At 43.4% G+C, this 12,103-nt stretch overlaps 2 protein-coding genes across 2 annotated transcripts in view; one reads left to right on the forward strand and one right to left on the reverse strand.

Annotated features, from left to right (window-relative positions):
• Window positions 1–2,790: 2,790 nt before the first annotated feature.
• fgf20b (fibroblast growth factor 20b) lies at window positions 2,791–4,745 on the reverse strand. Its single transcript, XM_005719497.2, has 3 exons — window positions 4,000–4,745; window positions 3,663–3,766; window positions 2,791–3,515 (listed from the first exon to the last, which is right to left on the reverse strand). Exons 1-3 carry the CDS (start codon window positions 4,271–4,273, stop codon window positions 3,270–3,272), a joined length of 624 nt encoding a protein of 207 aa, XP_005719554.1. The 5' UTR covers window positions 4,274–4,745; the 3' UTR covers window positions 2,791–3,269.
• Window positions 4,746–5,037: 292 nt separating this feature from the next.
• Window positions 5,038–12,103, forward strand: part of micu3b (mitochondrial calcium uptake family, member 3b) — a 23,434-nt gene continuing 16,368 nt past the window's right edge. Inside the window, exons 1-4 of the mRNA XM_005719496.2 lie at window positions 5,038–5,371; window positions 8,302–8,449; window positions 10,936–10,967; window positions 11,123–11,201. Coding sequence (XP_005719553.1) covers window positions 5,111–5,371; window positions 8,302–8,449; window positions 10,936–10,967; window positions 11,123–11,201 — 520 coding nt within the window. The 5' untranslated portion in view covers window positions 5,038–5,110. The remainder of the gene's footprint in view (window positions 5,372–8,301; window positions 8,450–10,935; window positions 10,968–11,122; window positions 11,202–12,103) is intronic.

Raw genomic sequence — 12,103 nt, forward strand, 5'->3', positions numbered from 1 at the left:
GATTGGTGATTAGAGTGCATCATGTGTGGTATATACTTTTATCGACACCCTGCTGATCTCTGTGTGCTGTTTTTGCTCTTTTAGATGCTAAAAATGGCAGCTGTGGATTTTCCAGCTCAGATTCTTCAGCCTCCACCAGGTTCTGTGTGTTCACGTCCCTTTAGTCGAACAAAGCACCGTCAGTCACCGGCACCGTTTCATGCCTTGTTAACCGAGACTCTAAACTCTGCAGAAATGTGCCCCGGCTTCTTCTCCTTTCTGTACCGCACAACACCTAAACATGGCTGTTTTCTACTAATGTCTCCATGGAGATGCAAACAGAGGAGCATATTTTCCACTGGAGCTGACAGCTCGCGATGTGGAGTGTCAGTAAATCAGGTATGCCGGTCTAATTGCCGCGTGCGAAGTGCAAAACCACAAAATCCTCTTAGCTATGACACTAAAAATTATTGAACTCTAACAAAGTACAATGCAGGACGTGTAAAAAACGCTATTTTTCTTTTTCAGGGCACAAAACATGAAGGACGACTGGAAGCTTGGATCAAGGGATGATATTTGGGAAGGCTGGATGTAGATTTTTCCGGAATGCCTCTCTCTCCCTCTTTCTCTGTGTCTCTCCATAGACTAGGATAAAAGCCTAAAAGTATCAAGTGGATAACGCTATACTTACACTTCTGCTGTAATGCCCATAAACACACATGCAGCTAATAATTTGTGCGCACAGCAATTTACTAAGGAATAAACAAACAACAAAGAGCCTGAAATCAATAGTTGCAGGATTGCAATGACACAAAGCTGCAGGCACCATCCCTGTGCAAACACAGTCTTAGAAGTGGCCACAGCTTTAAAGCAACAGGTGAGCTTCTCGGCACCTCCCCTGTCTTCCCCAATGCAGCCTTCTAAATATAGAAATTATGCTCTCTGATAATTGGGGGCAGACAACAAAGCCGGCTATATTTCCACCCTCCTCCTCCTTCTGCTGCTGCTGCTAAGTCATGTTCCCAGCTGACAAACAGCAGGCCTGAGATCAGAGTGTGAGAGCTTGAGTGCTGAGGGAACACCTGCGCTGCCTGACTGGACTGTGAAGATAGATGAGGAAGATCACTGACTTCCACACCTGCCAGTGGACTCATGCCATACCCACACATTCACACAAACTTGATTTGCTTTTCCCTCCCGAGGGCTCTTTAAGGCCGCTGCTGAGGACGCGATGAAAGTCGGTGGAGCATCCATTAAGCATGGCAGTCGGCCCTCCAGAGTGGGTGTGGACGAAGGGGTTTAAGTGTTTTCAGCAAGGAGTCGTGGACCACCTGGAGGAGGAGGAACAGGGGGAACAAAAGCATCTGTCTAAAGGGGCCAAGTTGACTCCAAAAAACCCCACCAGTTTAACAAGTGCCAAAGAGCACTTCTGGGCATCAGGTATCACAAGTCAGGATTTCCAGCATGTTTAAAGAGATGATCTTCAAAATGTGAAAAGGGAGGGCTTACGTGCTTAGATTGGACAAAGTCTGCTTTTCGTGCCTACAAAGGCAATGGCGACAAAGCCTGCACTGAAACATTAATATTGTTGGAGGTGTCGGGAACAAAAACAGCAAAAAGCTCCAGGTCAAAGTCACGGACAAACTCTGGAAAACATGGAACAAGACAGGAACAAAGCCCTGTTTGAAAACTGAGTGTCTAAAGAAAGACATGCTGGAATAGGCCTGTGTGCGTGTGTGTGTGTTACTGGATGGACAGGGGGATGTCCACGTGCGTGCAGGATATATAATCCACTCCTGGATGCTGTCATTAATCGACAACAGTTGATGTTCAAGGTGTGCAGGTGGGAAAGTCCCACAGTATCACTCTGTAGACAGGAGAGAGTTGGCAGCAGGGTTGACTATCCATATCAAGACAACCCCACTGGCTCACACACTCACACACGCTCAGTTCACAGACTGATCTTTCATGCTTCAACACAGATCTGATCCCAACCATGGAGGAAACTGTGTACAGATAAGAGATACTGCAATGTAGTTTTATTTTGATGTTCATGTGCAATTAATATTTTGAACATAAAGACATATTGAGAAAAAAAAGAGAGAAAGAGACACTACAATTTCTTAAAGATGTCTTGGCCACCTGGACATTCTTTAATAGGACATGACAACAAGGCTACAAATCTCAAATGGTGAGCAGGACTTTCTTAATCCTTATCGCCCTGACCTCTTCTTTTTATGCAGCTGCTAAAGTGGCAGGACCCGAGCTAAAGGTCAGATTTTATTTGGCTTCGATCATGTCCTCTACGTTTGGAGCGTTCGGGAGGGAAGCTTTGAAGTTTTATGCATCCATCAGGTCTATGATTCGTCTCCGGGCGTAATGGCATCCATAAAGAAAGACAACATTGATCTCATAAGCAGGTTTAAACTGTTGAGAGGCAAAGTTAACCAGTAAAGCACACCTTTTTTTTTTTTTTTTTTTAATACCCCCGGGGCAAGTGCCCCGTCAAAAAAAAAAAAAAAATTCACAGTAATCACATTATGATAAAATGCATGCCAGATGTGGGAATCTTTTCAAAGAATTTGCTATTGTTTTTCATACTTTTTTAGTCATTAGTACTAGCTGAATAAACGACAGTTCAGTTCAGTGTGTCAGTTTTTCTATAGTACAGTTTCTAGTGGGCTTCTGTTTTCTATATTATCGTTACAATTCTAGCTGTAAAAATATATTCTCAAATAAATAAATATATAGCATAAATATGTGTATCTAAAATGAATAAATAAGCTTTTACACTTTGTTTTTTTAAACAGGTCTAAAGACAGGTGAGATTAAAAAAAAATCTGTATTCCTTCAAAGTCCTTCTGATCAAGCTACGTCTCTCTGAGTGACACTGTAGTACCATCTTGTAATGTCACAGATTCCCACAGACTCCACACCAGCTGGCATCTCTGTCCAACCGAGGAGATACTCCACAACCGTTCAGCCCTGCTTCTTATTTGTCTCCTAATCCACGCAGGTACTTTTGTGGAAACAAATGACGCCCTCATGCAGAGCGTGCAGACATTCTAGCCTGTCCTCCTGGCTGCTGAGAGATGATGGCCCATGCATTCCTACAAGAGGCCCCCCACCCCCTTCTCCGATGCCTTTATCCCCGCTGGTCGGGCTGCTGTTCACCAGCCTGCGACCGGTCACATCCCCGCCTGCATCCCTCCTTCTTCCTTTCTGCTCCCAGGACTGCCTGCCAAGGCTTTTTAAGCATCTATTCCTGATCTGGACCAGGCCTCCAGCTCTCAGCTGTGTCCCAGGATATCCCTGTACAGCTCTGGCACGCGCTCAGGGTCCACAGGCCTGGGCAAGAAGTGTGTAAATTTCTGGTGCCGCCTGGATTTAGTCCCATCCCTTGGTGTCCCATCTTTATTTAATGCCACAAAGTAACGCGTCCCTTTGTCTCCGTGCTTGTAGCGGTTGGATGAATACGTGTTGTACCAGTTCTCCTCAAACTGCTCCCTGAAGACACAATCAGCCGTGAGCTCCTTCTGCAACATGATGTGGGGGGAAACAGAAACACACATCCCAGTTATTCATTAGGATTATTAATTATAGAGGAATGAAAAAGTCTTTCGCAGGGGAAAAAATTGAGAAATAAAGATTTAGGCAACAGGAACAAGAGAAATGATACTTACAGAGCCATACAGCTCTCCTTTGTTGTTCATCCCCAGATAGAGTCCACTGTCCACCCCTTTAATGCTTATCAATCCAACAGCCAGGCTTATGAATTCCAAAATACCTGCAGGAGAATAACACAGTTGTTCTGTAAAGCCTGGCAGAGATAAAAGAATACGATCAAAGAAACTCCGTTCATTACCACAATTAATATTTGTAAATAATCAGAATCAGATCGAAACCTGTCTGTTCTAATACCATTGTTGGCGCGTTTTCTTTCTTCCTCTCATTTGTTTAATCTCAACTACTTTTCTGCAGGTGGAATTATATTTAGAAAAAAATGATCTTAGTATTTACCAAAACGGCTGTGGTCCTTCCTCGTGCCTTGCACTGTGCCATCCGGAAGTATTTCCAGATGAAATCCAGTTCTGCAGTACAACTGCCTCCTCCTGAGAATTCCTTTGAGGTGCGTTAAATCCGAGAATCTGTCCCCAGGTACGAGGTGCTCTTCCAGCCGCGTCTGGCTCTCCGTGAGGAAGAAATGAGAGCCGACTTGTGCGACACCGTCGATGCCGTGCCAGACGCCTCCAACTTCTCCCAGAGTGGCAGCACCACCACCACCAGCAGCCATCGCGTCCGAGCTCAGCGGGTAAAGTTCAGAGAGGAGGTCCGGAGGGAGCGCTCTTGCGTAGTAGGCTACCTGGCTGCCACTTATTGCATGTTTACGTCCCTTCTCCTCCTGTGTTACTTAGCACATGTCCCCGTGTGGCAGTCACAGCCTCGGGTTCGTTTCCCCTGACATCAAACACTCAGAAAATCTCAGCTACTGGCTGCACAGACTTCTCCGGGTTGTTGTTGGGTTGTTTTTTTTAAGGTGCGCCTTCTTCATCAGTTGGAGGTGGGCTGCAGTTGCTGGTCAGACAGCCCGCATGTTGCATACCTGTCCACAGTAGATGCTCGCGCCTCTGTTGTGCCGTGGCGGAGGTTTCAGTAAGTAAGGGGCTCGTTGAACGCTGCAGTGCAGGTAAAAGGAGCTCCTGGAGGTTTTGTGCTCAGAGGCAGGTGCAAAACCACAGGACTCGTAGTGGGCGGGGCTGTCAGATTAGACGTGCCCTTACAGGGCCTTTTCCCCCTCTTATCTCAGTAAGAGAGAAAGAGAGTTGTTGGTGGGCTGGTGGCTTAAACTGAGCGCGCGCATCACTTAAAATAAAACCAAAAATAGCAAAGATAAACTATAAACCACTTTACATCACCTTTTACACGAGATATAACTCTACGTGTAGTTTCCCCCCCAGCAGTTCTTTCACTCCTACAAATTTGACGTTCTTTAATCCATGAGCTACTTGAAATACCCACGGCATTTCTCGCGAGCTCGCGAGTAGCAGACGGCTCGAGCTCCCCTGCTCTCCCTCTCTCTCTGTCTGTGTGTGCGCGTGATATCGGTTACGACACCATAGTGTAAACAGCCATGGCTGCACTGCGCAGGCTTATCGTTTCATTCAGCTCCAAAGCAGAGACGTTCACGGCGCAGAAACCGCCTCAAACACCCTCAAAGGCGACTAAAGCGCAGAAACTTATCGCAGCGGGAGCGAGCATCACAGCCGGCGCCGCTTATTATTACTATTATTACTCCTGCCGCTCGCACGTCGGTAGGCGCCCCGGACTGAAGAGCCACGTCGAGGCTCGACTCATGCATCTGGCGCTGCCATCAGTTTCCGCCACCGATAAGGTACGATAAAGTAAGCAGCGGCTGCTGTATGGCGACAACATTCAGCTCACTCCAATACACACACACACACACACACACACACACACACACACACACACACACAGAGGAAAGAAATTAAAAATACTCTCAGTTTATCTTCAATGAACAGCAGCAACCTGAACCCCAGCACGTGATCACCAAGACAGCCTCGTGCACGTGAAGTGACAGTTATAATTATATGTCGTTACCATAAGGAGCTATCCGCGACCTTTGGTGCTGAAATGGCAAAAAAAAAAAAAGTGGTCAAAAGGCGTCCCAGATCGCGTGGCCAAGTGGCCACCATGACTGAAGGTTTTGCCTGATTGGCTTACAGCCTATGGGCCAAGACTGAACATTTAATGTTGTGTACGCACTGCTGTGTAGATTTAAGTGGACAACGTAAGAGGAACACCTGACTGCATTTGTAACCAGATACTGTGCTGCAGTGTATTTGTTAATATCAGAATTTGTTCTGTGTGGTGTTTTCTAAAATACTTTTCTATAATTTACTATTTTAGCATTTTGTAAGTGGTCTGAATGACTTGTAGTATGACGATATATACTGCAGTATACTTCCTCTATCTATACTCTCACGGATCAGTTTGTCAGATGCACCGTCCTATTACCAGGTTTCACTCTTTTACCTTCACAGCTGCTTTAATTCTTCGTTTCATAAATGCAACAAGGTGGTGGAAACACTCTTCTGAGGTTCTGGTCAATGTTGACTTGACAGCATCACATAGTTGCTGCTGATGTGTCGGCTTCACTTCCACGATAGGAGTCTCCTGTATCAGCACATCCCAAAGGTGCTCTGTTTGACTGAGATCCGGTGACTGTGGAGGCCATTTGTGTGCAGTGAACTCACTGTCATGTTCAAGAGGTCAAGACTGTGATAATAAGGGGATGAGTATAATCGATACAATACTCAGGTAGGCTATAGTATTTAAATGATACTTAGTTGTTACTAACAAGCCCCAAGTGTGCCAAGAAAATATGCCCTGCACCATCACACACCACCACCAGCCTAAACTGTCGATACAAGGCAGGATGGATCATGCTTTCATGTTGTTTCTGCCAATTTGTGGCCCTACTATCCAAATGTCTCTTGAGAAATTGAGACTCATTAGACTAGGAGTCTTTTTCCCCAACCTTCTCTTGTTCAGTTTTGGTGAGCTGGTGTGAATTATAGCCTCTGTTCTTCTGCTGCTGTAGCCCATCTGTTTCAAACTTAGACGTGTTGTGCATTCAGAGATGCTCTTCAGCATACCTTGGTTGTGTTGAGTTACTGTTGCCTACCTATCAGCCTGAAGCAATCTGGCCATTCTCCCCTGACCTCTGGCATCAAAATGGCATTTTTGCCCAGAGAATTGCTGCTCACTGGATATTTTCTCTTTTTCAGACCACTCGCTGTAAACCCTAGAGACGGCTGTGTGAGAAAATCCCAATCTGGCATTAAAAACCATGCCATGTTCAAAGTCACTTAAAAAAAACACATTTCTTCCCCATTCTGGTGGTCAGTTTCGACTCCATCAGGTTTTCTTCACTGCATCTATGTGCTTAAATGCATTGAGTTGCTTCCATGTGATTGGCTGATAAGATATTTGTGTTTAAAAGAACTTGGACAGGTGTATCTAATAAAGTGGCCAGTAAGTGATCATCTTATCTAAACAGGACTGGATGTTATTTTAAAATATTATGTTTTCTTTGTAAATGAAACCTTTGTGGTGATTTTGCTTTTCAGGCGCAACGTTGCCTTCTTTCAAAAAGCAAGGACAATTCATGGCATCTGAGCAGCTGTAAACCAGAACAACACACAAAGGAGTCATTTTAATTCTTTAAAGCTTCTTTAAAACATGAAGTAATTGCCAGAAAATTAAATCCTTTTTGTGAACCTTCTGATAAAAAAATTAAATATTAATTTGCATGTATGAGTTTTAATTTGTGTCATATTTGCTACATCAGGGGGAGTCACACTGATGATGTAGAAATCTAAAACCCCCCAAATTCATGTATCAAATATTGGCTTTAAAGGATTAAAACACACTGGAAAGTACACAGTATTTAGTAGCATTTAGACAAAGAGGACAACTGCAAAAAATAAAAAAACAGATAAATTAAAATCCAAAGAAACAAGTAATTGCTGTCACTTCAGCAGATTTTTAAATGTTTCTGATTCAGGTCTCCCCCTGTTTATACCCATTCTTTTCAGCACCAATTATAAGCTTCATACACAGACTTTTGCAGCCTGGTTCTAATTGTTTAACCTGCGTGCATTGTGTCCTGTTACACAGCACCGCAGAAATGTGTCGACAATGCTAACAAGATTTTTACAGATCATTGGGGGATGTAAACAAACTCGTAAACCATGTGTGATGTGCTCGCTTGGCTCCACGCAGCGAAAAGATTGCTTCTTTGATATCTGTGGCTAGGAGGGAGGTAAGCTCAACTGGTGTCCACATAAAGGGGCGATCCAGGGACACAGGAAACTGGACACCAGAGTTTGGCGGACATGCTGATATTTGATGAGAGGCGGGGGTGGTTAGAGGGGGTTTAATGGTTAAGCAGAGGGGGGCACGCATTCCCCGGGTGTTTGCTCTGTGCCCAGTGGACCTGGCGGTGTGCCACCTGACAGAGAGATCCACTCTGTCTTCACCAGTCCGGCCTTCTGATCTGCCTGGGTTTGAGCAGTTGTAGGGACATTATCTGCTGTGCAGGGATGAAAAATAAGGCTGACATAACATGCGCCCCATTACCGAATTAAAGCATGGGCTTCTTTGTTGTGCCATGTGAGCGAGGCTTTTCGTGACAGAAAAAGCTTCCATGGATTTCATAAGAAGCATCTTTCAGACACTGTAATCACTGATATGATTTGCAGTATTTCATGGCGCATGTGTGTCTGTGTGTGCTTGCAGACAAGAACCTACGGTCTGGATGATGGAGATGCCTACATGTCCTCCTATGAAAACAGATTTCGTCTGTTCAGTTCGGTGGAGTACGAGGGACAGCTCTACATGACTCCGCTGAACTTCATCGAGTCGGTCACTCTGAGCGAACCAAAGAGTGAGTCAGCTCCTGACAGCCAGCTCACAACACAGTGCCACATGTGCTTTGAAAGGAATGAAGGAATGAGTGTTGGTGCTCGGGTCAAATGGTTAGCCAGTCAATTAATCTCTTACTTATTCTACTTTATAAAATGCCAGGATTAGCTTGAAGATTTCACTGTGGCCTTTGGGGCTATAAAGAGTGTGTTTTCCTCCTTTTTTTCACTACACGGTCAAACAATTCATAAACTGCTTTTAAATCTTTGCCCTTTATTGAGCCAATAGGACCTTTGGAGACCTTAGAACAAGAAACTGACAGTAAAAAACCTTTTTTCAGTTCACCTATGTGTATTGCTTTAGCACATTGAAATAAATGGTAAAATTGAGTTTTGGTTCTTTTCTTACAGCTCAGTAAATAAAGCCACAATGTAAAATTCAATTCAGCTTATTTTATCTATATAAAATCAATTAAACCTCTTTATATTTTAAGGTAAAGACCCTAAAATAAATCAAAGGAAACAGAGAAAACCCCAACAATCACACGACCCCCTGTGAGCAAGCACTTTGGTGACAGTGGGAAGGAAAAACTCCCTTTTAACAGGAAGAAACCTTCAGCAGAACCAGGCTCAGGGAGGGGCGGGGCCATCTGCTGTGCCTTGTTTATAATAAACAAGCATTTTATAAAATAATCAGACATACCAGGTTCAAATCTAGGGCGCGGGTGCTCATTCCATGGAAGAATCAGCTGTTTTTCTTTTTCTTCTTTTGTAAAATAACTTTAGTATACTTAACAAAGCCACACGAAATTGTACCTTCCTGTTATGAAAACTGTTCACGGTTACAGGCCCTTGAAGCACATTTAAGTTGGCTGAAATATTTTAGCTTTTTAATTCACGTTATTCAGCCAACATTTTTGAGTCCTCAGAGCCTCTTGAATACACATCCAGGAGAGCATGATGGACAGCAAGAAATGGTGTATCCTCCCAAGCCAACCCGGCATGCTTCCACCCACACCTCATCAGGTGTTTAATTAAGCCCATGCAACACCCAAACAGTCCACCATCATCAGTGCGAGGACAGTTTGGGCTGCAGAGGGACGTAACACTTTACTTGACTGTCGTCTCTTTATCTCACGGTTTTGCGTTCCACCTTTATCAATAATCTTGTTAATTATTTTCATACTAATATAGCTTTTAGTGGCAATTGACTGCTACCTGGAGCCTCAGGTTAGGGTTGGACCAACATTTAGCACCTGCAACTATGCTGTATTGTGTCTCGCAGGGGTTCATATCGGAAAGTGCCATTCCAGAAATCAGACTTTTCAGGAGTCAGGAACTTCGGCAAAGGAATCTCATTTAGTTTCTCTGGTTAAGACTGCAGGATGTGTGTAAAATATGGAGTTTTGAATTCAGCATCTTTTTTTTCTCCTTGGCTGATCACAAAGACAGGGTGGGGACAAGTCCTTATCATTTACTGGGATGCTAATTTTACAGTGAAAAGCAGGCTCTTGAGTTCAGTGGCATCCTAAAAGCAGGTGATAATGCTTCTGGTGAGATTACATTTGTTGTATTAAAGATTTATCTGACTTTGATTTATTTAAAGATGTCTCTGTCATCCGTGCACGAGGACCTGGTCTACCATTTACTTCACAAACACAGCAGATGCCGCATGGCCTCTGTGAGCTTTGTTGTTCTGCGAATGAATTAACTGCTTTTGTCAGCTGCCATTTGCTTAATTACATGTCCGTCATGTTACCAGATAAATCTCCACTCCTTCATCCGATTGTTTTCAGTTACGCAATGATTTAATAGCAGTTTTAAAAAAAGCAACAACAAAAAAAAAACCCAGGGTGTTGTTTTCCGGAATATCCTTGTTGCTGAGGGCCTGCGAAGTATCATCGGACAATTAGACACAGCTCTAAGTGCTTTCAGTCATAACACCTGCATAAAGATAGACATCTTTACCAGCAACCTTACTTTTATGGCTCATTTATGTGGTAACAAAGTCACAGGGACCCACAGAGACCAAACAACTTAGCACGGATACCATAAATGTAATGATAAGGCAGTCTTGACTTACTGTGATTGATTGTAACATCAGGTGTGTGGCCTCTATCGCTGCATCTAATGATGAAGGTAAACAGGAGGCAGAAAGGTAGTGGCACGCTATTTGTTATTGTTGTGAAGCTGCTTAGTGTTAATTGTGTGGCTGTAATAAAGCCATGCTTTTCTGTTCAGTGCTGCCATACATAAGATCTGCAGGATCGTTATTCCAGACAGAGGCTTTAAAATGTGTCGGTGGAGGGTTAATGTCAATGTTATCGACACAGTTTCCCAGCCAGGTGTTTTTATGATGTGTTCTGCTTATCTTCTGCTTTATTGGCCCCTGGAATGTGCTCATGGAAACACACAGCGTATATTTCTGTCCCTGTAAACATTTGTTTTCACTCGTGCTTCCCAGTCCTGTACTCTTGACTCAACTAACTGTTGGCCTTGTTTCGTTTAGGTAGGAGAGTCTGCAAGTCCCTTACGAAAAAGGTGAGTTTTCCCGTCATTTGTAGCCCTTGATGCTGCTTCACAGAGCCTCCTTATCTGTGTAAAATCCTCTCAAATTACTGTAACACCAGCAAATACATCACACTGAAGGGCTAAGAAATGAATGTGAGATCAGGGATTTGCTTCTGTTCTCGCAGGAATTAGACAAGATGCTGGCTGATACCCCACCTGTTTGGAAAGGATCATCTAATTTGTTTAGAAATATCCGTGAACGAGGTAAAGAACCCACTCTCTGTGTTCCTGCTGTACACATAAATCCTTTGTGAGATTTTATTTTTTAAGGCCCTCCCATGTCTCGTTCAGTGCGTGCTCTGTTGTCCATGTGCCAATCTGGAGCAGAAAGCGTGGGTCGTAGTTTCTATCTTATCTTTCCATCAGTCTGCTAACATGTCATAGATATATTTTTAGATAACCTTTTCTTGAAGGAATGGCTCATTGATGGTACAGTACACACAACAAGGCTTGTTTGTGTCTGTAGTAAAATGCTTCAAAGGTGAAGTTATTGGAAGCTCATAAATTACATAATTATGACTGTAAGCAGCCTGTGACAAGCATCCTTTAAAAAAAGCACTTAAAAATGCTACAAATGTTAGGAAAAGATTCATAAATCTGGCGACATAGAAGAGACTAAAACTCAAGTCAAACTAATATAATACTAGAACTTAACGTTATCTCAATATATAAGCAAAGAAAATACAAAATAACAGAAAAATGCTGGGTCACAGACCCAACCTCCAAAAAACACAAGTACATAAATTATTTGTTTGGTTCAATTTAATTCAGTTTTATTTATACAGCACCAAATCACAACAACGGTCACTCCAAGGCGCTTTGTATTGTAAGGTAGACTCTACAATAATATATGCAGAGGAGAAACCCAACAATTGTTTGACTCCCTATGAGCAAGCACTTAGGCGACAGTGGGAAGGAAAAACTCTTTTAACAGGAAGAAACCTCCAACAGAACCAGGCTCAGGGAGGGGCGGGGCCATCTGCTGTGATTGGTTGGGGTGAGAGAAAGAAAACAGGATATAAAACATGCTGTGGAAGTGAGCCAGAGATTAACAACATGATTCAATGCAGAGAGGTCATGTATATATAAGGTTTTATATATATACA

This window comes from Pundamilia nyererei, unplaced genomic scaffold, assembly GCF_000239375.1.
Source record: "Pundamilia nyererei isolate P.nyererei 1_Seehausen unplaced genomic scaffold, PunNye1.0 scaffold00001, whole genome shotgun sequence".
Lineage (NCBI taxonomy): Eukaryota > Metazoa > Chordata > Actinopteri > Cichliformes > Cichlidae > Pundamilia > Pundamilia nyererei.

Bases quoted from the DNA above. Each gene is read 5' to 3' on its own strand.
- fgf20b (XM_005719497.2), bottom strand. From the start codon at position 4,273: ATGGCTGCTGGTGGTGGTGGTGCTGCCACTCTGGGAGAAGTTGGAGGC. The intron at 3,767-3,999 runs GTAAATACTAAG...ATTCTCCTGCAG, and splicing joins GAAGGACCACAGCCGTTTTG to GTATTTTGGAATTCATAAGC. The intron at 3,516-3,662 runs GTAAGTATCATT...ATCATGTTGCAG, and splicing joins AAGGAGAGCTGTATGGCTCT to AAGGAGCTCACGGCTGATTG.